The 24,640-nt window shown below is 35.3% G+C and overlaps 1 protein-coding gene across 4 annotated transcripts in view; it reads right to left on the minus strand.

Annotated features, from left to right (window-relative positions):
- The window catches only part of PTPRZ1 (protein tyrosine phosphatase receptor type Z1), a 165,250-nt gene that overhangs the window by 48,463 nt on the left and 92,147 nt on the right, over nt 1-24,640 (minus strand). For all 4 annotated transcript variants that reach the window (XM_019750066.2, XM_019750067.2, XM_019750065.2 and 1 more), the window contains exons 5-10: nt 22,273-22,368; nt 21,711-21,777; nt 15,755-15,912; nt 15,453-15,603; nt 7,055-7,239; nt 5,583-5,709 (exon numbers count right to left, since the gene is read on the minus strand). In XM_019750066.2, the coding sequence (XP_019605625.2) occupies nt 5,583-5,709; nt 7,055-7,239; nt 15,453-15,603; nt 15,755-15,912; nt 21,711-21,777; nt 22,273-22,368 (784 nt within the window). The remainder of the gene's footprint in view (nt 1-5,582; nt 5,710-7,054; nt 7,240-15,452; nt 15,604-15,754; nt 15,913-21,710; nt 21,778-22,272; nt 22,369-24,640) is intronic.

The raw sequence follows: 24,640 nt of genomic DNA on the forward strand, positions 1-24,640 counted from the left end.
AAGAATGCAACGACCAGGATCATCCAAGTCCATTTCCCCCAACTGACTAGAACCAGGGTATTATTAGTCTATGGAAATCTCAATCCTAAAACAAGACCTGGCAGTAAATGACAGGAAAGATTAGCAGCCAGTTCTGTCTCTCCAGCAAGGAATCTAGCCCCCCTGCCAATTACTGAGGGGCTAGAGAAGCAGTTCTCCTGAGTCTTCATCTGAGCTGCCTGTTATCAGAAATATGGCAGACAGGCGAGCTGTGATGGCTTGAGCATTATTACAACAATGCTCCTCTTTTTCCTATTATTTTATAGCACCTCACTCCATCTCCAAAGTTTATGCTCTTCACTGTCCCAATGCTGCTGATGTTCTCTGTTTTACGCCTGTATATATTCTCAAAGGAAATGCATATTCCATAGAATTTCCAAAGGCATAACTGAACTACCAATAAATGTTTATTAAACCCAGACCTGTTTTATAACATAGACTTGATTATTTTTATCAGGAAATTTCTAAGTGTTCAGAAATGTAAAGCCATAAATAGAGTTATATACATGAATTCTACTTAGAAGAGAATTCAACTAAAATTTGGAAGTGTGCCCAGCTCGCAAATGGATTTAGATAAAATTAATACTCTTCATTATTTAGCTATTTGAAGGTTACTTACCCTGAACAATTTTCTGTGCTGCAAAAATGAAAATAGTCACTGGAAATGATCACAGTCTTAAATTTTAACTCTTAATTATTATTTTTTTCCTTCTTAAAACTGACCATGAAAGAGTTTGGAAACTTTTATTTGGAGTATTAATATTCTCCTTTTTCTATTTTTGTCTCTATGAAACCCTTTCCCACCATGTTTTTTATGTTTATTATTTTTCAGGTTACCAAATTAAAGTGGTTTCAATAGTCTGAAACAACTGAGTCTCTATAACCTCTAAGGAAACCAATACACCATGTGAATTTAAAAATGGGATACAACTCAACTGTGAGAGACAAACAAGAATCTTCACTATGACTTTCTAAAAACTACAATTTTAGGTGATGCATGTAAAAATCTTCAAATTCAGCACATGGCACAATACCTAATTCTATTTATAATGCTTTCAAATGTAGTGACTCCTCTTCATGTACTTTTAAAATACTTGAATTTTAATAAGGGAAAATCATAATCAAGTATTTGTTGGTGATACATATATTACACTGTAGATTTTTCTCCATTAAGCAGCTAGGGGGGAAAAACTCAAATATAGTCCATTTTCTTCAACATACTTAAGGAAGTGTTTTAAAATAAAAAAAAAAAAAAAAGAAAAAAAAGGTCTAACGTCCCCCAAATCTATGCTTTTAATGGAAATGTTCTTATTAATTGTCAGGCTTGGGGTAGGGTACATATAACGATCACATTGTGGACTAATTTCCTCCTTTTTCAGTATTGTCTGTGTTAAGTGCATTTGATTTATTTGTATCCTTTCATAGAGCATACATTAACATACATATGGATTATGGTTGCTAACAAGTTACATGATTTTACCCAGACATACCCTTAAAGAGTATCAGTGAGTTCTACTATAAATGTCTTTGCTGTTTACTTCAGTGAGGAGTAAAAAGTTTTCCTTGGGCCCCTTTAGGCCCAAGGGGCAGCATATGAAGACCCAAGAAGCCCTCTGACCCTCATTGTCTCACAGCACCCTCATGGGTGAATACCCCTAGTGTCGGCCTTCACATTGGGAAGTATCAACCCACTTGGAAAGGATCTTAATTCTGGTTTCCTATAGACTCAGATTATTTGAATTGACTGAAATTCTGGGGTTGCCCAGCAACACTTCAACAGGACTCCTCTGCCCCCCCATTAGTCCAGAAGTCTTTTGCTGAGCATCTTCAGAGCAATTTTGAAATAAAATAATTTTGGAAGATGGTTTCTGTCTTCTTGGAGATTTGGGAGCCATTCTTCTGTGTCTGAGAGTTCGTAGCACTCAAGGTCTAACTCTGGTGATTGGCACGAGGTCTCTAATACTGGGTACCATTTGACATGCTATTTCCTCACAAGTAATAGCTGATGTTTTAGCAACCACTGGTCTGATTCAGTATATTAAATGTTCAAAAACTATACTGGTTTACAGAATCTTCTCACTTCATCAAAATAGACTTATGAAAGGCTGTAAAAGTCTGAAGTGGAGACTCAATTTTTTTTTTTTTTTGAGTGAACACTTGAAATTCCTATTTGTGTGAAAACTGAACAAAAACTCTTGACTCATTCTGGTTTTGTCATGGGACACATCTAATGCTAGATTTCCTAAAAGAGGATGTTAGTAACACATTAATATTCCATAACACAAAAAAGCAACACTGACATAGGTTGGCAAGCAAGGCTTATTTAATTGTTTGAAGGTAAGCCAAGTTTCACAGCGCAAAAAGGTAAAAACAAAGTGGGCTGCAATCTCTTCAAACTCTGATATAAATATCATTCTATAATAATGCCCACAGCATAGGATGGTACAGGCAGTGTAAGGACAGATGTAAAGTGATTTAACAAAGACAACTGTTATACAACTGAAACGCACAAAATCACAGAAAACTATGTTGACTTAATTCACCATGCACTTAAATTGAATACATATAATTATCACAGCCCTAAAACATGTACCTAAATAAGGTCTCTTTAATTGGATAATTGGCTCTACATTATAGAACAGAAACAAACACAATTATTTCAGTTACAATGAAATAAATATATTTATGAATTGTTTATTCATAAATATAATTTTCTACAAAGTATTTGAAAGAATATACAGTTCTGTTTAACCTTCAAAAGGGTTTCTTAACAAATTTAAATTGTTTCTGAATATGAATGCATGCATTTATTTTAAAAAAGTAGTTTATAATAATATTTAACGGACACTAGTTTATGGTGATACTGTTGTATGCAACAAATGTCATTAAAATGCACAAGCAATAAATTAATCAAATTAGCCAAAGTTAAATGCACAATTTAGAAGGCTGACATTCCCTTCACAGATATTGACTAGAATATTTGAAATTTATGATTGAAAGAAAGGGCAATTATAATTGATCTCCTAAATTTCTTTTTAACAGAAGCAATAAAGAATACAGTATTTAGAAAACAGCTTACCCAAAATAATAATAGAATAATTCAATAGGACATATTACAGTGTTACTAAGGTAATGAAACAATATGATGAATAGGATGAAATGGTATTAATAAAAACCATGAAATAAGAAGCAAACTCAAAAGCCACTTAACATCTATATTAGCCACATAAATCACAAAATTCACACATCTTGTAGGTACTATCAAAGTCAACCACAAGATAGTACTGCTGTCAAGACTTACTGTGGTATAGCTACCATAGAAACAATATTTAACATAATTTCAACAATGAATTGAAAATATATGCATTGAAATGCCATTGCAGCCTTTAAGATGAGAAAGAATGAGTTCTAAGAAAACTAATATTTTATTTATAAAAAAAACAGGAAAACCTCAAACTTTGGGTAAATTGGCTTTTGATGAAGAAATTGTTGGAAGGAATAATTAAGGAATAACTGATCTAAGTCTTTAACCCTTGGCTTTTAAGAGGAAAATCATAGTGAAACATCAACTTAACTATCATATTTTTCTAAAACACCATTGCAGTATAAAATGTTTTAAGGGACTGAGACATTCAGAGAGATTAAATGGGGTGTCCACACTAGTGTGTCATTAGTTCAGCAGTGTCCTGATCCTTTGAATAAGTAGAAATTAAATTGTTATATTTATTATTTTGTATAAATGTGAAAGTGCTACAAATGATACAAGAATGTTGTACTTGTGCCAATACAGATTCAGCCTAAAAGTATCACTCAGAAAGCACTTCTGTAGAAAACAGACATTTGATCTGTTTTTTTCATATGCAATAAGCTTCTCAAAAAGCAAAAAACTTTAGCATCTTTATTGAGCATAAATAAATAGCTAACAGTAATTTTTTTGTAAACTACTGGAAAATTGTTTTATATACAGCAATTACAGTGGTATAATGCAACCAAGAGAGTAAAATTAAGTGAACGTATTCAATATAATTCATATCTTAAAACACACACTACGATGATGAGAGATTTTTTATATGCCATGCTTCGTCAATTCACATACGATACTGACGAACACGGCCAAAGTTGCACAGCTAAAGATGTCATTTTTGGGGTGAGTCAATATGGAGAACTTTGGTGAGGGGTGACATTCAGTGGAGGAGCATGAGACGGTATAACTGAAACCATGGTTAGTTAATTTGGTACTCATCTTTCAATAAGACTTAGAGCTCAGATTCCATTTAAAAATCGCCTGATTTTGAAAAGCAGTGCTAAATAAGAGCAATAGGAAAGATGGTTACACCAGGCCACGAGGAAGGTCATAAGAAATGTATTAAATAATGATATTGCCATCACAATAGTAGTAATATTCACTAGCCATCAATGTTTTAACTTGGGAAATAACTTGGCAAGTTTTGTAGCCTGTGATTTGGAAGGACACATAATCTCACATCTAACGCTCTAACACATATTCTTTAACTTAAAAATTCAGCTAGAACAATTGTGATGAGGTAATCAATGAACATGCTCATAATGGACCACAAAGGCAAATCAATATACTTCAGTTTTCTTTCCATACTTAAAACTGGAAAATGGTATGGTCAATAGAATTTGTAACCATTTATTTCCATTAAAATTGTATAAATATTTCAGTGAGTAGTCTCATGATAGGGATAACCAAAGAATATTTACATTTATGTATGTATATATGATTGCATATGTTTGTGAATATATATATATACGTGATATGTATACACATATAAACGTACATATATACATACATATATAACTCCGTTCTATTACTTGAAAACTGCTATACTAACAAAAGGAAGACTTAATTTAATTAGGTAAATTTATAAATTGTCAAATTATGATGGTTAGCACTTCAATTATTGCATATGCTTTGAGATCAAAGATTTTCCCATAATACTCAGAGAAGATGCATGCAAATAAAATACAATGAGAAACAACTTTTTTGTTTTGCTTTTATGAAATAGCACTGGCAAATCAGCTAAGAGGAAAGCACTTCCACCCTTCAACCAAATTTCAAAAAGTGGATAAAAATATCTGAGACAAACTGTTGGGATGCTTTGTATAAAGTGCCTCACATGATCCTAGGATCACGTATATACTTACTACAAAATGCTTTGGGGGCTGAAAAAAGGAAATAAACACACATGAAACCAAATCTTCATTATCCAAACGAAAGTCTTCATGTTTACAGAGCTATCTCATTAAATGACCATCAAATACATAATAAAAGATTTCACTGTTCTTAGTTTACAAAATTTTGATATTCAGAATAAATTTACTGATTGTCCTGCACCAGATCTGCTGGATGAGAAATGGGTTCCATGCTTCCTAAAACTACCTGGTGATCCAGATGGAAAAGAATCAATTTGTTTTTTGGTCATAAGAATATAAAATCAGAGAGAAAGCACCAAAGTATCCAGTGACTAAACTAGCCTCATTTATCTAGATAATACAAGGCTTAACAGGTGGGCACTTACCAGGGTCATCGGAAGGCATGTCGACAATCAACTGGTCACTGTATTTTCCATATAAGCCATTCGTGCATATGGCTACTATTTGAAGAACATAACTCATATTGGGTAGTAAATTATTGAGAATAGCACCCTAAAAGAAAGATGTCAGTCATTACACAAATGTTTTATTCTCAAGGAGTCCTAATATAGTAGACATTGTCCTTAGAAAACTTTTTTCTCATTTGTCAATGGAAAATATTTGTATTTTATTATTAATAACTTAAGAAAATGTTTATGCGGTTAAGTTGAAAGAGCTACTGAAAAAATGGTTGTTTTTTTTTGCTTTTTAAAAACCAGATTGAGTTTTAGAAAGTTTCATTTTTAACTAGAACTCATAAAATTCATGTGTCCAAAAACTATAGGTTAACATTACATACAAATAAACATGTAACATTTGCAAAAAGCAAAATGCAAATACACAATTAAAAGCAATGTTTTTCTTTATCTTAGCAATATATAAGCCAGACAGTAATAGAATTATTATCTTCACATCATTCTGAAATGAAAAATAGTGCATTCCCATAAATTCCACCACTTTCCCAGTTCCTAGTCTCTATGTTGTAGTCAACTGAATGAAAAAAGTTGGTACAAATTTTATCTGTGTTGTCCATGTGATATCCAACATCGTGACAACAAGGGCACTTTTGTTTAAATGCACGTTCCTAGGGCATTGGGGACTCTAGCTGTCTGAATGCAGAGTTCAGTGTCTTTGACCGGCAGTGGGGCCACACCCAGCTGAGGTTTTCTCAACTAAACCCCAATCTATGGGCAACACTTCCCTACCAATGCCAAGGTGAATACCGAGATGCTCAGGTCACAGAAGGACTCTGTACTTCATTTTCTTTGGTTTGTGTGCATGGGTGGGAAGGAAGAGCAGGTGGATATTTCCTAGGGATTACCTGCCTTGTGTCCTGAAAGTTCTGTCTTAATTGACTTCACATGTGCTGCTTGCCAATTTGATGCAAAAAAAAAATAAAAAATGAAAAAGGATTTTTGAGACCCCTTACTCTATTTTTCTTGTGCTGGCGTAGTATGGTGTGGGAAATAACACACTGATGGTATCAGAGCATGGAGATTCCAGGCTCAATTCTTTCCACAACTGTGAGATCACAGTCAAAGAATTTAACTGCTCTTTGAGTCCTTTTATTTGTAGAGAGAAGCCACACTAGATGATCTCTAGCTCCTGTCTTCTATATGTGTCTACTCTATAATGTCATTGACAAAGTTGTGGTCTCCCTGTCATTCAAAATAGAAATAAGAACCTCGTGTAACTCACTGTAAGTTTTGTTGTCATTTAGCATAGCTTCTGCTTCTCCTCCCCACTGAAGAACCTCATATAAAGTCTAAGGCAACCATATACAATCACTTGTGAGATCTTACCTTGAAAATTAAACTCTAATGTTATCAATACAAGAAACAATTGATCTTATAGTTACCAAGTCTTGATAGCCATCTGTCAAAAATTCATGCTTGGTTTGGTCTTCTCCCTCTAACTGCTGGTACAAAACTGCAAACTTCTCGATCATGGTATCATAAACGACTCGCGGTCTCTCCCACGTAACCAGAAGGCTGGTATAATTCTCTGGGTCAGCTTGAACATTTTCTGGTTCTGAACTACAAACTTCAAAGAGAAAGAAAAATACAATTATTGACACAACTGTCAGGATTTTAACAAGTAAAACATGTTCTGTGAAAATTTTTGTGGTATTTTATTTCAATAGAAGGTAAAAAGAAAGTTACACTTACCTGCTGTGGACCTTTTGTTTATGTCACTTCCTGTATATGAACTACTTCTTCCTTGCCGCCTAGCTATCTGTGCAAGTCCTACCTCCCCATTCAGGAAAGTTCTTGGCCAAATGCTACCTCCTCTGATCTCCGCTGAAGTGATCTGTGTCATTTTCAATTGTCTGATTTGTTTCACTACTATTATCGAATTAATTGCCTATTCTCTTATATTAATTGCATATTCTCTTTCTGAATAGGTCTTAACTCTTCTAGCAGATTATAAACATAAAAAACATAGCTTTTTATTTCTGTATTGATTAGAAAACTGTCTTAAATATATCTGGCATACAAATTCATTTTTAGAAATAAATGAACAAAGGATATCTTCAACTTTACGATGCCTTTATTTCTCTTGTTAGGTACCAGACAAATATGTTGACCTTGGGATGAGGAGAATTTCAATTATAAACAATGGTCGATTATTGGACATTTTGTTGACAGAAAATCCATGAAATAATTCAAATTTTCCAATCAGAGAAAACCATAGGAGAACAAAACTATCATTTCAGAATTTTTCAGATGTGCTGACGAATGTCCCACTTTGGAATAATAAATTGATTAATCAATTAATTTCAGGGAATTAGAAGAATTGTTTGTCTCATCTAAAAAAGTAGTATTTTGAAAATCTTTCAGGGGCTTCTTAAAATAAATTCAAGCCTGTATTGGGAAGGGTGACAAAAATTTAGTCCCATCAGAAAGAGTACTGATACTTTTTGAAATACATTCATAATGTGATCGTTTTGACTAATTTTGAGGACAAAAACAATGTGATTTTATGACATTGTGCAAATGAAGCAAAGTAATAAATATAATCTCTTCATAGGCCAGATATATTTGCAAACGAGAGGGAGAGAAAGGTCACTGAGGTCAAAGATTAATTAACGTAATATGCGTACAGAATCTGGCTTTTGTTTTCAGGGGACACTTGAAGTTACAAAGCCACTGGATGAGATCATGCAGTTGACACAGGTCACCCAATTGTCACTGATACAAAAACTATTTCAAGGTTTCAGTGAAAACGTCTCCACAGCATCAGAATATGCCCCCAAGTCCCCTTTCTCTATACTAGTCTGTAGTTTATCTTGTGAACACAAGAGGGCACCCCCAAACAACAATTGGCCTTATAAATTGAAACAATTTTTACACACTGTATTTAGTACTAGCCATTTTAGCAGATGTACTCTATGGTAGCAATATGATATATGAATGATTCAGAAAAATATAAACATATACATGTTATATACATAAAAGCATGTAAAACTTTATATGAGTTAGAGATAGGATTTATCACTGTAAAAACTGTGATGTTATTTTTTGTTTACTGAGGATTTATTGTGTTTATTTGGGAATAAGAGGACAATTCCTTCATTATCAGAACACATGAATTCAGAATAAGAAATTTTTTTCTAATTTAGCTCCCGACTACATCATCGTTACTCCAGCTAGTGATACTTCTATTAGTGTCCACCAGATGGCAGAAGACCATCAAATCATCTCCAAAGGAAGCTACTCACATAAACTGTCATTGGAGGAACAGGATCGCCTCAGTCTTGCTTGTAAAGATGCCCAAGTCCGTTTTTAGAAGGCTGAAAGCTATTCTGGACAATAGCAGTTGCAGATTTTTGTCCTCAAAAAATCAATCCCAGTTTTTATACAGTGACAATAATTTAAAGTGAACTATTCTCTTCCCTCCAGATGAAACAATCTTAAAATGCATTAAAAGTTTTATGCATGCACACAAAACATAAAAATCGCTGGAGAATAATGCAAAATTACTAGTTGCAAGATACCCAAAGGACTACTGCCTAAATGGCACAAACTCCTTTGGCCAGGGGTCTATGTTTATCTTCACTTAACAGTAGAAATCACAGGTGCTTCATAATTTAAGAATCACCAGGAATACAAAGGAGGCTTCTAAAAAGACAGCTATACTTGTCATCAGGTTTCCATTGCTTTGCTTTCTTCTTTATAGATCTATAAGATCTTACCGGTAATTTTTAAAATAGTTTAAACATATTTTGATTAGAAACGTATTTTACCATTTCTTTTATTCTTTTATTCAGTAATAAAACACTCCTTTTATTTACTGATCATCAATCACTCAGTCATAGGTTATAAAGCTGCAACTAAATCTTGTATTTTAGATACTGAAATACAGGATTTTATGAGGAAAAGATACGGATTTTAGAACGTATTCAAACGATAAGCCCGCACTTCTGTACGGAGTCTATAATCTTGCCAGAGGGTTGCCCTTTTAGTAGGACTGGATCTTTTAAATAAATCTAGTTAATTCTATATACATACACTATTTGGTGTTCAAACATAAAGCTGGGTAATTGCCATGGAATAAGTTTCAATTTGCACTAAATTTTCCAGGTTTTCTTTATGTTTCTTACTGAAATTATTTTGATTATCTTATTAGAAGGACAGACACTCTATAAAGCACATTATCTGGATGTAAAATAAAGAAGATTTTCCAGATCAACATATACTCTGACATCAAATACAAACTACTAAGTGTTATAAACTGGTAACAAAAGTGTAATTTCCTTGATTATGGGGGGTCCAGAACTACGTTGAGGCCCCATTTCCTTTGTCAGGACTGAATTTCACTCCTGGATTCCTTCCCACAGCGACATGTGATCTGGGTCATAGCTGCTGATTCTTTAAGGAATGCTGGCCAAGGAGGAGAATTCGGTGTCTGCAAGTCCTTGACTATGAGCCAGACTACGCCAAGCCTTTGGTCCCTGTCCAGTCACAGAGAGGACAAGTGCTTGCTTTGGTACAGATGCAAAGGATCCTCACATGTAAAGAACGAGGAGGTAGTCCCATTTTTCAGGGTGCAATAAATGTTCTTACTTAAAAACTTATTTTAACATTCAATCCTCAACTACTGGTTCCAGTCACTGTTGATATGCAGATAAAGATGCTGCTGTCCCTGCCTTTAGGAAGCTCGGTCCCCTGACCCTTATATGAGTATTTAGTAAGCTATAGAACATAACGGGTGTTTTCAGTCTCTAAGTCCTAGACTCCATTTACAGAGGAATGCAAAATAAACTTGTAAAGGATTTGCCATTTAGACAAAATTAGGTTGTGCTTTTCAAATTATACGTTTTTCCCACGAAAAGCTATAAAACTTCACTAACTTTTAAAAGCTGATACAAAGTCATTTATCCTCTCACCACTCATATAAACGTAAGTGAAGAGTGAATACAAAAAGATTAATAAGAAAAGCACTGGGTGTCAAAATGCGGAAAAAGAAAATGAGAAAAAGAAATAAAGAAGTACAAATGAGGAGAACATGACAGTAGGTTGGCTGTGACAAGGCTCTCGGCTAATCATGCAAGTTGATGGCCAAGGGCAGATATGAGTTTCCTTCTGTCTTTTCTCTTTCATGCACCCACCATGGCAGAAGAGCAGTCAGCCCAGAGGGAAAAGGCTCAGCCCTAGCTCCATGGATTTAGCGTAACAATGTGGGTGGAGGTGAAAAGACAGAGTGGTGATTCTTGAGGAGTGGCAGAAAAAGGTCACAGTTATCTATGTCACTAGGTTTTACCCAATTATTTTCCACTGACTCGAAGTTTGGTGCAGTTTAACACAACCCGTGACAAAAGTACCCGTGAATGCACACTGATAAATCCACCACATCCTTGTTTGTGGTTTATGAGCCTCATTTAAAAAAATACTGAGACAGGTACTTTAACAACTATTGTGACAGGGGTTTAAAGATTTACAGACTCAGAAGACCACCAATATTAAGGTTCTGATTTCCCCTCAGGGAGTAGCAGATCTTAATAAAACTAACATAAACATTGCCACAACTGTTAAAAGTAGTAACTACAGATGACCTGTTGCTGTTTTGCACCTCTAAATGATTACATCATTAGCTTCAGACTAAATAGCCAAAAGAAATCTTTCAAATTCTACCTAATTCAGTCAATCTTCTCTACAGTAGCTTCATCAACAGTTTGATTTCTAGTATATAATCTTCTAAGAAGCAAATAACCTTCACAGCACTTTTCTGCATCTAGTTAGAGCAGAGTGTTAACATACATGTGACCTTAATGAATGCTATTTACAACCACTGACCTTCAAGAAGGTGAATCTGCTGATGTATAATTCATCATGACATTTTTCAGGAAATTATAGAAAATTTCTCATCGCTCAAATACAACATTTGGGTATAAAGACACGCTTTTCATGTTACTCTGCCTTGAAAAGCATTTTACATTTTGTTGGTTTTTAAAATTTTCATTAAATATATTACAATGCTAGCAAGTAAGATTTGAAGTGGATTTATAGTTCTATTCAACAAAAACTTTAAACACAGAAAATTTGAATAGCACCATGCATTTGCTGTGATACATATATATATATATATATATATATATATATATATATATATGGTATACGGTGTATATATATTAACATACACACACATGCACACATATATACATGACAGTATATATACACACACTACAACAATAGAAGCTATAAGTCTAGAGCACATTATTTTCAAAGGACTGTTCTGCTTTGCACACATTAGTTCATTTAAAACTCACAACAACTGTACAAGGTGGCACTTTAAGTCTCATTTAATAGGTGAAGAAACTGAGGCTTAAAGAAATTAAGCATTTTTATGTAACTACGAAGTATTGGCACTGAGGTTTGAAGCCCAAAGACTAAGGACTTCAAAGCCCAAGCTTTTCCCTACTGTGCTTCAAGAAGCCTCTGCTTCTTAGAGTGAGTCTTGCTAGTGGGCTGAGAGGAGTGGGAAAGCATCTGGTGCCCAGAAGGCATGGGGCAAAGTTGAACTTCACCTACTTTACACTCATGCTATGTTTGTAAGAGTAGTCACACATATTTCTCCTTATCTAAAAGACAGCTTTTACTAACTCCTTTCTTATCAAATGGTTCTACTAAATCCTGTGATTCTTAGAAGAGCCAGTGTCCATTCCACGAGGCCACCTTCTAATAAATGGCAGCTCCACATAAAAAAAAAATACAAAAATAGAGGAATGAAGCTTTGGTAAAATATGTATTCATGCACAAACACTTATTGAGTTCCTGCTGTGAATGCAGAAATGAATAAGGCTTGATCTCTACTTTTAAGGAGTTACCTGGATGTACATACCGCACATGGTTTTTGCAATTATTTGCAATGTATGTTGGAAAATATATTTTTCTATAATGCGTTCATTGAGAGCAGAATTCTGACAACTTCCATGCCAACTCTTACTTCTCTCTTGGTCAAAATGAGGATGTTAGATATTTATAATAGCAAAAATATTTAAATAAAACCTGAATGTCCCAAACTGAGAAACTGGTTTAATAAGTTATTATGACTATTCAATGGAATACTACATCAAGAATGGTGTGTTAACAATATATTTATATCATTGAGTAAAACAAAATCAACAGGTATATGTAGTACAGTTTCATATGTGTGAGAAATAATATATTTTTAAGAGGTCTAGAAGGATATTTATTAAAATCCTCATAGCAGTTATCTATGTGTGCTGACATTTTAGGAGATATTTTTTTTCTTCTGTGTGCTTACCTATATTTTCTACTTTTAAAATGTTCATGTAATACTTATTTTAATAAATATTGAATACTGAACATAAATGCAAAACTCAATTCTTATTCTCAAACTCAGGTCAAGAAAGCGGAAAGGAGATGGTATTATTAGTATTAAGGAGATAGTATTAAGAGAAAAAGCATCACAGGACTATGTACATGGCAAATGATAATAAGCCCTTACTGAACGCAAATACTCATGATGGAAAATGCAAGAATTCAATTGCTCCAATTTGTGAAAAAAGCTAGTACTATTTTTGTCAAGTTTTATGTCATTAAGGTCATAAAATTATGGAAGCAGAAAATTTATGTTCCCTTATAAATATTTAGCATAGTGGAGAGAAATTTGGAAGTCTTTCAAATCAGATAGACTTGGGTTCAAATACTGACTCAGCCCTTTATAGTTCTGTGAACTTGGACAGACCACTTAATGTCATCTTCCCAAACTGTAAAATGAGGAAAAAGGAGGCCAATGCTTGCTTGAACCCACTGGTTCACACGATACATAGTAGCTATTGCTGTTTTTGCTATGAATTTTGGAAGTCATCACTTAACAGTGGAAACAACAATATGCTACATTCAATCAGAACTGCATATGGTTTACACATTAAATGGTGTGAAAGGCAGCCATTAAGTGTTTGTATTATATGGAAATTGATTCTTTTAGTCATTCGATAAATATTTGGAGAATGAGAGCTTTACTTCAGCTCAGCAATAGAGGTAAAGAGATGAAAAACTTAGTTATGTCCTTCATGGGGTTCCGAGTCAGGTGGGGGAGACAAAAAGTATACAGACAATTATTTGATAGCAACTGCTATGCAGTCTGGATGCAAAGAACACAGGAGCACCTGGGCACATCACACGATGCCAAACGGGCATCATTTATTGTGTCCTCTAGGGGTGAGGGGTCACCATCGGTTCAGTCCGGTGCCCGGGCCTCAGCCAGACTCGGTGGGGATGGAGGTAGAGTAGGGGTTGGCCCCCCAGTGAGTGCAGTGGTCTACTTGAGTCTTGAAGAATAAGGAGGAGACAAACAATAAAGACAGCAGGAAGGAGCATGGCAGGGCAAGGAAGGAGCCCGGAGAGATGCAACCTGGGAGAATGTGGTCTGCCCTCTTCAGGGGACCTCAGAGTTCAGCACGAGAGAAGGAAGCTAACTGGGGAGGAGCAAACACTAAGAAAGTACTGAACAGGACCTACCGTGCAAAGACACACATTTGGAAGAGTTTTAATAAAATATAACTGACAAAAGAGAATCATATTTATTTAATTTGCTAATTGGTCATTTGTATTTTAGAAAAGAAGATGGTTAAACCCCGTTTCTTTTTTCTACTCAACTGTCTATTATTTACCAGACAGGATGTTAGTGTATTAAGTATTGCTGGTAAAAATATAATTAAATTCCCTAATTTGGGGGCAATTTAATTTGAAACTGAATATCACATTAAATGCAGCTATTTATCTCTGCTGTCTTGTGTTCTGTTTTTATTGTTGTTAAGGATGAACAATTCTCACAAATATCACATTAAAATAAGAAAAACATGCTGTTTTAATGCCTAATCTTCAAAAGGAGATGATCATTAAATTAATATTCTACAAAACCAAAAATTCACTGCCGGGCTGAGATCAAAGAAGACCATGTACTTGGAAAGGGTTTTAAGTCTCCAAACCAAAGGCTACTTCAAATATTTCTTTCATGAACCAGTCCATCTTCAGTGTCAAATGAAAAGGACATGTCAGTAGATGCCACTGGTTGTGTCCTCTGGGCATTTTCAAAGGCTTCTGACTGTTGTGTCAGCTTCCAAAGGAACAGAAGGCGCTGCAGGGATGTCCCCCCACATGTTCTCCATTGCCTGACAAGGACAAGTTCTTTTCCCCTAAAGAAGGCAACTGGGGAAAAGACTAACTTTTTATTCCTTAACTATCCAGAGCATTTGCCTTCAGTCCCTCCTACGGGCTAGTTCTTTTCCGGGAGCTGCCAACACAAAGATGAACTCTTCACAACTCAAATCACATGCCCAGACTCAGCTCAAATGTGGTTTTCTCATTGAAGCTCCCTGATCACCCCGGATGTGATCTCCCCAAGCTCTGAACACCTCAGTCCCTTATTCCCTTCTTGCTTATAGCTCTTAGCCCAGGCAAATGCCAGAAAGTGAATTTGGAGGTGCGCACGTGGCTTTGCCATCTGTTTCTGTGTGTTTTACAAAAATCGCTTTCCTTATTGAATCTCAGTGTTTCTTATCTGAAAAATGGGGTTCTTCATGTGGGGAAGAACATATTTCTTAAATTGCCATTTTTATGAATGTGGTAACTGAGATTCAGAGATGTTAAAGAGTTTATCTAAAGCTACAAAGCTAATAATCAAAATATTTCTAAAAATCTGTCTTGTATGTTTTCCATTGTACCACAATTATCTCCCACAACACTGAATCTGGGTGAGTTACAGAAAAATTATATTTCAATACATACCTGCTTCATGAATCTCTTCCTTTCCAGTATATGAGGAAAACACCTGCCTAGAAAATTTGTACTGTTGCTCTCGAAAATTATTTTGTAAGTAGTCCATCAGCATGACGTAACCAGACTGCTGCATTGTAAGAACTTCACAAAAAACAGCCAACTGAAAAGAAGATAAGTTACCAGATAATGTAACATACCTGCTGCAAGGGCATCAGTAAATGCTTTAAAACCATATTCTGTGGTAAAGCTCAGAAAATCATTCTTTTTAGATTTCTTCAAATTACTTCATTTGTTTGAATTTCCAAGATTACCTGGCTTTCAGAGATGCTAACTGTATCTTTAAAAACAATCCAGTCAACAGTGTCTGTGCAGGGAGGGGACGTCAACGAGCCATTGTAAGTGTAATACTCGTCCGTGGAGTTTGGTAGAAGGTTCAGGAGTATGAACGGATCTAACGCAGCCTGTTTCCCTGCAAAGTAACAACATACATACACCTCAGTGGGATCCCAAGTCTGGAAAGCTGTTCAAAACTATGAAACAGAGACATATGCTTTGTTATGTGTTGTGTCAGAACTGAACTTTTAGCAATGTTTTAGATATACTTCAAAAATGGCGATAAAACTAGCATACTTCAAATTTTCTTTCATATATCACTACATAGTGTTATATGCTTCATCTTTACATCAGCAAAATGCTAGAGAGATTATTTTAAATATAAAAGATATTCAGAAATCATGTGACCGTTTCAATAAATACAGAAAAATCATTTCATGAGATTCAATACCTGTTTGTAGAAAGCAAACAGTCTTATTCTGAGGATTATCTTCAAAAGCCCATAAATAAACTCAGATTTAAAGATAACTTGCTGAAAGGTTCCCCCCTAGAGATCAAGAATGAGACAATGATGTCCTACTATCACCATTTCTAGCATCGAACTGGAAGACCAGGGCAGTGCAATAAAGTAAGAGAAAGAGAAAAGGTAATAAAGACTGGACAGGAATAAATAATAATATCATATTTGCCAATAACATGATTGTGCATGTAAAATACTTAAAAAATGTACATACTATTAGAATTAGTAGTCTGTACATTTAGTAAAGTCACGACACACAAGACCAATACACAAGAATTTATCCTATTTCTATATAACAATATCAAACAACAGAAAATGAAATTTACAACAATAGAACTTGAAAAAACAAACAACAAAATATCAAATACAAGTAAATCTAACAAATGATGTGTATGACGTCTATATTTAAAAATACAAAACTTTCTTGAGAGAATTAGATAAAATCTTAAAATAATGGGAAATACCATGTACCTGGGTTTGAAGATTTAGTACCGTAAAAGCTTTGATTTTCTCCAAATTAATTTATGGAGTCAATGAAATCTTAATCAATGTTCCAGGAGAGTGTGTGTGTTAACCAACACGGTGATTTTAAAATTTAATTGGAAATACTGGATATGAATAAATAGTAACATGAGAAAAATAGAAAAGTTAAGGTACTCTTGAACAGTAACAAAGCTGGTGAACTTTTGCTACTAGATAAGAAGACTTATTATATAAAGCTATAAAAATTATGATGGTGAGATCTTTATAGAAAAATAGACAAAGTGAACGTGGAAGGGAACAGAGTCCAGACCCACACAATATATACTCACTTGATTCATGACGGAAAAACATACTACATAGTTGGAATGGATAGCAAGTCCAACGAACGCTGCTGTATCAGTCGAATGTCTTTATGGAAAAAAAGTGAGCCTTGATTCCCTACCACACATCACATCAGTTCTAAATAAATTGCACAAATTAATTCTAAATAGACTATAGATCTAAATGTGAGCAGAACAATAGAGCTTTTGGGCAAAACAGAAAAAGTTATCTTTATAACCCTATGGTAGGTTGAGATTTCTGAAATGGCACACAAAAAGTAGTATTCATAAAGAGAAAATGATAAAGTTTAACATGTGATAATCAACATCTAGTAATCAATAGTCACTATTAAGAGAGCAAAAAGGCAAGACAAAGAATAGAAAATAAATCCTGGATAATGTATATACATACATATTATATTTATTTTATTATGTGCATGAATTATATATAATACAATAATATTGATTTAATTTTGCTAGATATATGCAAGTATATATATATATAACTTGTATCTAGAATAGAGAATTCCTATAAAAAAATTTGTAGAGCTTTCCTAAGTGGTTCTTTAGCCTTGGAACCCTGAAACAATCCAATTTACCTGTCTCCTTGAGTAACCTCATTTTGTTTTTACATTTTCCCACTAACGCTCACCAATGACACTACTTTGGTCAGTTAGCTGTTTGTGTAAGCAGCCATCTACTTACCAGCGAGATCTGTGTCTAACTCACATCCTCTTAACTACCCAGCCCTGTTTATGTCCTCTGCTCCAGCAGGTAGATTTAGGCCATAAGAAATAGTCCCCAAAGCCAAGTTAATCTAGTCTAATTAAGGCAGCACACCGTAGAACAGCAGTTTCAACCCTTATTCAAATCATACGGGGAGCTTTGCGAAATACACCAATATCGTAGGCCTCATTCTACACCATTTAACTTCAAATCTCTAGTGGCAGGGACTTGGCACCTGCATTTTTTAAAAAAGTGCCCAGATGATTCAAATATGCAGCCAGGGTTGAAAACCCCAAGTGGAGAGAAGCTTTGGCAAGATTTCAGTCTTCATGAACCCCATTTTACTCATTATAAAATGAAATGACTGGACTACATGATCTTGATAGTCTAGTCCAGCTCTAAACTCTATCCAGAAAGATTCAAAGAAAAAACAAATTACTTTCATTTAAAAGTTAAATTAATGCATGTGACTTTTTCTTCAATACAGAAACTTTTGAAGGAAGGAAGGATGCTTTTAATATATAGATAACTGTTTCTAGCCTGAATTTAAGACTCCATGTTAGAAATGAAAACCTATTTGACTGAATTGATAGTATTGTTCATACAAGTATATAACCTAAATCTAGTTTTCATCCATTAGAAAATTCTAGCTCTGTTTGCTTTAATTAGTAATTTCTAAATAGATTAATTAGTAACTCCTAAAAGAATGTCTTCCTTTCCCCCAATGTGAAAATGAGATTTTCAGAACTCAGACTCAGATTCAAGAAAGTTTATTTTTAATATGCAAATATTTTCAATTTTCACATTTGTTTTTAATTTAAAATCTTGTGATTAAATAATCTCCCTAATCGCCAATGGGCAACGATTTTTGCTTTTTCTGCTGAAGATGAAATTTATCTGCACATGTTCTATGGACATGTGAATGTGGAGAATACTAATTAAGGAAGGAGCCAGAAACTGACTCACTGCTAAATTAGGCGGGAAATAAAATTACACCAGGGGAGCTAGAGACTGGGGGGAAAAAAGCTAGAATAGAGATGCTGAAACAAAGAATTTTCTTGAAATTAAAAAAGAAATTAAGGAGAAAAACAGTTAAAGAAGAGAAAGAAGCAGAAGAAAGTTTTTGATTTCTCCTTCCTTGACCCCAATGTGGAATTGATTCTTCCTGTCTCTGAGCCTCAGGGGCACTCATCTAGTCTCTCTTATGGACATGTGCACTATTTTATACCTTATTTTTTGTTATCTAGATACATGTCCTAAGTTTCTGTCTTGGGTATCACAAGACTTTTCAATTACAATAGTGCTAATTGGATTAAAGGGGGGTTTGTGTGTGTGTGTGTGTGTGTGTGTGTGTGTGTGCGTGTGTGTTTTGCAAAAACATGTTTCATTGGTAACACAAGAGACACTCATACCTGAGCCAACACTGCTCTATTTGTGATCAATTATTCATTCCTTCATTCAATCACTGTTCATTGGAACAAATGTATTGGTGATTAAGCAATCAATCAAATTCCCCTTCTGAGGGAGGCTGGAAGTGGGAGGAGGAAAGATGAGGTTGAAAGATAAAGACCAAACAGAGCCAGCACTAAGGAAAAACTACTAAATACTTAAAACCAACTCCTATGACTTAGGACAATAAGACTTAAGATGGAGTCACTGATAATGTTATCAGAGGTGTGTCTCTTCCTTGCAAATTAAAAATTTCACCTAACAGTTCTTTTTTTTTGTGGGTTCCACTTGGGGAATATTAATTTACTATCTTTGTACGGCTGCCACCTCACCCTCCCTCTGACCTTTCTCTTCCTCTGAAGGAGAAATGGGTTTTTCCCTTGGAGATAAATATAGGAAACAAGCAACCCGACCACATTATAATAAGATAGATTTTATAATCTGGATGGTGGTTGAAAAGTGTTGTGTTTTAGGTAACTCACATTATATGGAGAACATGGAGCAGGATTTGGAGGTTAGCTGCAGTTCCAGAGTCACTGTCTAAGACAAGAACTGCCTTCAATCATCAAGGTTCCCAGCAGCAATGGCTGAGGCCAACACTGGGATGACGTCAGTGCATTGGGCACTGGGGGATTTTCTAGACTCTAAAATAGATTTAATCCAAGAACTCTCAAAATGGCAATATTTAACTTTAGGAGACTTAAGTCATTTAGTTAGCATGGAGTGTATCTAACAACCATTCAAATAATATTGGCACGTGTTTCATATGTGTTCTGAAACATACACGTATAGCTAATATAAATCTCCATTGTCTAGTGGAACAATCTTTGTGGCTAGACTAGCATCTACATTCTGGCTTTATCACATACCAACTGTATAGTCTTAGGTACCCTTGTGGAATATATTGAAACATTAAGTGTCTAGTGAGTAAGTTGACAAGCATGGAGGATTTTATGTTTTGGTAAAAGAGGAGGGAGGAAATTGGTTATACAAGTAGCAGGACAGAGAGACAGAAGACAGATGGGTTACCAGAGGGCAGAGTAGTGTAGTGTGTGCTCCCAGCCAGCCCAAGAGACAATTACTTCTGCTTCCACGTGAAGAGCCAGGGTGTAGACAGAATAATGCAGTTAGGGAATCCATTTTCTTGGGGAGGGTATTATGTGGCAAGCAGTGGCTCTGTGAAGCACCTCTCTCAGTGGCTTGCAAACAGTAGATATTAACAAGTAGACATTAACAAGATATAATCAAGAACAGGAGCAAATTTGTTTCTAAGCTCATGTGAACTTCCACCTAGAGAACCCCCAGAAAGCACTGAAGAGGTGTCGAGACCCAGAGGCCAAAGTGCCCCAGTGATCACACTTGTTCCCACCGGCTGGTGCAAGGCCTGGGAATATTCAGAATTCATTTTTTTAATACAATTGTAAGTGTATGAATTCATACTAGCTGTCTTCTTTCAGTGTTGATAGAATCCACTTTTTGACTAAATGAGAAAAAAAATTAAGTGTGGCTCATGGCATTCAGTGTTAAATTCTGCAATGTGGATGGAGGGAGATAACAGCTTCATTGTGTGTTTGACTGCACCTTTCAAAGAAAGAAAAGAAAAACCGGCTGCACTGCAGGGGTTCATATATTCCTGACTCCTGAAAGTTCGGTCAGTTCAGGTCTTCACGTGTAACTGACAAAGATAAATCAATCCTAGACCAGGCTTCTGCTTTCAAGAAAAGGACATAGACGCATTTTGTTTCTGATTTCAAATTTTGCAACTTCCCAGAGAGTAATAATTATCATTTTATTCATAATTCAGAGTAGTATTAACACCCCGCATGGGTGCTAAATAACAATAAAATAATAATAACAGGTTTGCTGTCTCTTGCCACTGTTGTCAAAAGCATTTGTTGTGACAAATTACAAGAGACCTGAAATAGCAGGGAAAACACTATCAGAGCATTTTGTATCTTGTCATATATAAGCATTTACCTTCTTCCAAAAATGTTATCTTGTCACATTGGTAAAGCAAAGGACTTCCCAAGAAAACCAGCAGGGAATAAATTTTAACTTGAGTTAAATTTACCTTTCTACCTTAAAACAAGATTTGCATAATATTAATGGGTTTCAAATTATAAATTAGAGTCTTTAATGATTGTTCAATGGAGAGACAGAATAGATAAATACATTTTAAATGCATGATGTAGTGAGATTATTTTCAAGAATAAAATTATAAAACTTCAACTTCCTGCTTACATTTACATTTTATGATTTTTATGTGACAAAAATTTATAAGTTGTTTTTAGTGATAAATGTATAAATCATCAAGTGTGAGAATTGAGAGATTGGTCTTTCCTTCTTTTGGAAAAACAGGCTTTTTGAAATATTGTAAAACATTCATACACATCCAAGGTAGACTCTGGAAGAATGAGATTTCTCCAAATAGCTTACCAAAACGACTAACATTCTCAACTCCATCAATAATTGCTTTATAATCCAAATTTTCTTCTAATCCAACCTGTTAAAGAAGAATATGACATTCTAAACTTGGGATAAAATATTTGGTTAGTTGTTTAATAACATGGACATATTAGTGATTTCCATTTTAAGTATTCAAAAGTAATGTCCTCCAAATACAAACTTTTTTTCACAGCAAGGTAAAAACAAAACAAAGAAAAACCTTTTAAATCTATTAAATTTTCTACCGAGAAAAGTACCTTTTAAAATGCTATGAGTCAGTCACTACTATATCATCATGATGCATAAAAATACTAGCAAATCTCGGCACTCAGAGAACAGTTTGCTTCAGCTGGAAGTGAGGGACCCAATACATGAATACAGGAGCCCCCTTTAAACATAACCATCAAGGGGTTCTCTTTGAAAACGACCACTACTTACCATTCTACTTGTGAGATCTTCTATTTGTTACAAAGCATGTTTTGAGATTTCACATTAATACTTCATGTATTAAAAAAGGAATTAGGTTAGTGTTACATCGATGTATAATGATTACCTCAAATAAAATGGATAAAGCTCTTAACTTTCCTTTTCCTTTAACTGCTTCCTCAAAACTTGAAAATTGGTCCGCATTAAAGCAGTAGATTTGCATCTGTAAATGTAACAATGATGGCTTTATTATATACAAAGACTTCACAAAAATCAGGAGACACTATAACACTTTACCAATTCAATCAATTCTCTCTGAAAAATTCCACAAACTGTATAATCCTACGTTCTGTATATTCTCAAAATATTTTGTCAATTACATGTACATACAAGTGCATTTACTATCATTTATCACCCTCCAAAGAGGAAGGAAATACAAAGTTAGACACATCTAGAACTGAAATTACCCGTTTGAGATCACCAGTTGACACTGAAGTAATCATTTACTACAGCAATTGTCAAATGTAATAAATTATCAAATGTTACTTCAACTATTTTGCTGGAATTCTTTCAAATATGGTTGTACTGTTTCTTGACTGGACATGCCTTTCTTGATGGTCTGAATTACTATTTTTGGACAGTATCGTCTTGCGCTGCATTGATAGTGAAAATCTCAAGAGCTCTGCTTCTATCTAAAGAACAGCAAAAGAGCTCCTTATTTTGTCTCCTCTCCTGCTGTGAGGCTATCCCTTGTTAAATTTTGACTCCAAGTTCCACGTATCTGTCGATAACAGCCTCTACTCTCACTTATGCTTGGGTGCTCCTCGCGTAGTGGGCTTGGAAATCAGGCAACTCAGCTAGTTTAGAAGGGTAATTAAGGGGAGAGCAGAAAGACTGTGAGAAAATTAATGTGTTAGGGCTGTGATCCGTGAACTAGAAAGTGTGAAGCAGAGGGTGGGAGTGATCACCAAAGCCCTTCAAAGACAGGATTTGTAAGCTGACCCCTGAAGGAAGAGCAGCTCAAAAGCGACAGATGAGTAGGCAGGAGAGACAGACGAGTGTTCGAGTCAGAGGGACTGGCTTTGGGAAAGGCCAATAGGCAAGAAAATATGAGAAATGTGGGAAATGGGAAGTAGTTTGTTATGATTTCAGCTGAGCATATGTGGGAGAAGAGGAAAGAGATGAAGCTGGAGGGGCAGGTATGGCCCACACCAGGAAGATCAGGGAGGCGGCCCTGCCTGCAGTTTGGTCTCCGGAGCAATGGCAGTGGCAAGTTTTCGTGCTTTCAGCTAATGGGGGGGTGGGAGGCGCTGGGAGTAGTGAGGGGAGACTAATACTGGAGAGAAGGAGACTAGCCCAGGGACATTATTTAATAATCCAAGTAAGAGACAAAGGTGGCCTGACCTCCCAGATCATTTAGGGACAGAACTGAGAACACTTGACTATAGAATGTGGGAGCCCAGGAAAAAAAGGGCAAGTCAAGGATGCCCCTATTTCCCAGCTTGCATAATGGCATGGAGGGAGTTACAAACAAACAAATAAACAACAAACAAACAAACAATACCACGCAGTAATTATTTGAGGGTCTTTTTAAATAAGAAAAATATGAGTTTTAGTGCACAGATTCTGTACCATTTATTTTGCTGGTTCAGGACTTATGTTGTTAGGGTTTTTTTGTGTGACTTTTATCTTTTTTTCTAAGTAAGTTATATTGTCAGAAAGCTGAACTCTCAGAAGTGAGTGTTATGTGTTTAAGGAGTTGACTTATTTCTTTGACAAACCCAATTTGATAAATGTGCTTTTCTTTAAGGATATTTAATATGTTAAAAATAAATTATAAGCTACAAATTTCAATTGCTTCCACATTACATTTTTTTAGTCCTTTAAGAGATAACTCATTGTAGTCTTATTTGTTTTATTAACTATTTTGGATTATACACTAATATAGTTTCAATATAGGTAATTTAGAAACTATGGGAATTTTGAAGGAGAAAAGTCATTGCCAAGAGAAAAATCACTGTTGATGTTTTCTTTTATTTTTTAATTGCTTCTTTGCTTCTTTACATTTCCTTTCACGAGCATTTCTGTTCAGATTTTTTTTTTGGTGGGGGGAAGGGGAACAGGACTTCTGTTGGGGAACAGTGTGTACTTCCAGGACTTTTTTCCAAGTCAAGTTGTCCTTCAATCTTAGCTGTGGAGGGTGCAGCTCAGCTCCAGGTCCAGTTGCCCTTGCTAGTTGCAGGGGGCGCTGCTCACCATCCCTTGTGGAACTCGAGGAATCGAACTGGCAACCTTGTGGTTGAGAGCCCACTGGCCCATGTGGGAATCGAACCGGCAGCCTTCGGAGTTAGGAGCATGGAGCTCTAACCGCCTGAGCCACCGGGCCGGCCCCTGTTGATGTTTTCTTGATTTCCCTTAATTATTTTTACATCAGTAATAATTCATTTTCTCATTTAATCCTCATAATAACTTCATAAGGCAGATGTTACTATTCT

Source organism: Rhinolophus sinicus, linkage group LG11, assembly GCF_036562045.2.
Source record: "Rhinolophus sinicus isolate RSC01 linkage group LG11, ASM3656204v1, whole genome shotgun sequence".
NCBI classification, from domain to species: domain Eukaryota; kingdom Metazoa; phylum Chordata; class Mammalia; order Chiroptera; family Rhinolophidae; genus Rhinolophus; species Rhinolophus sinicus.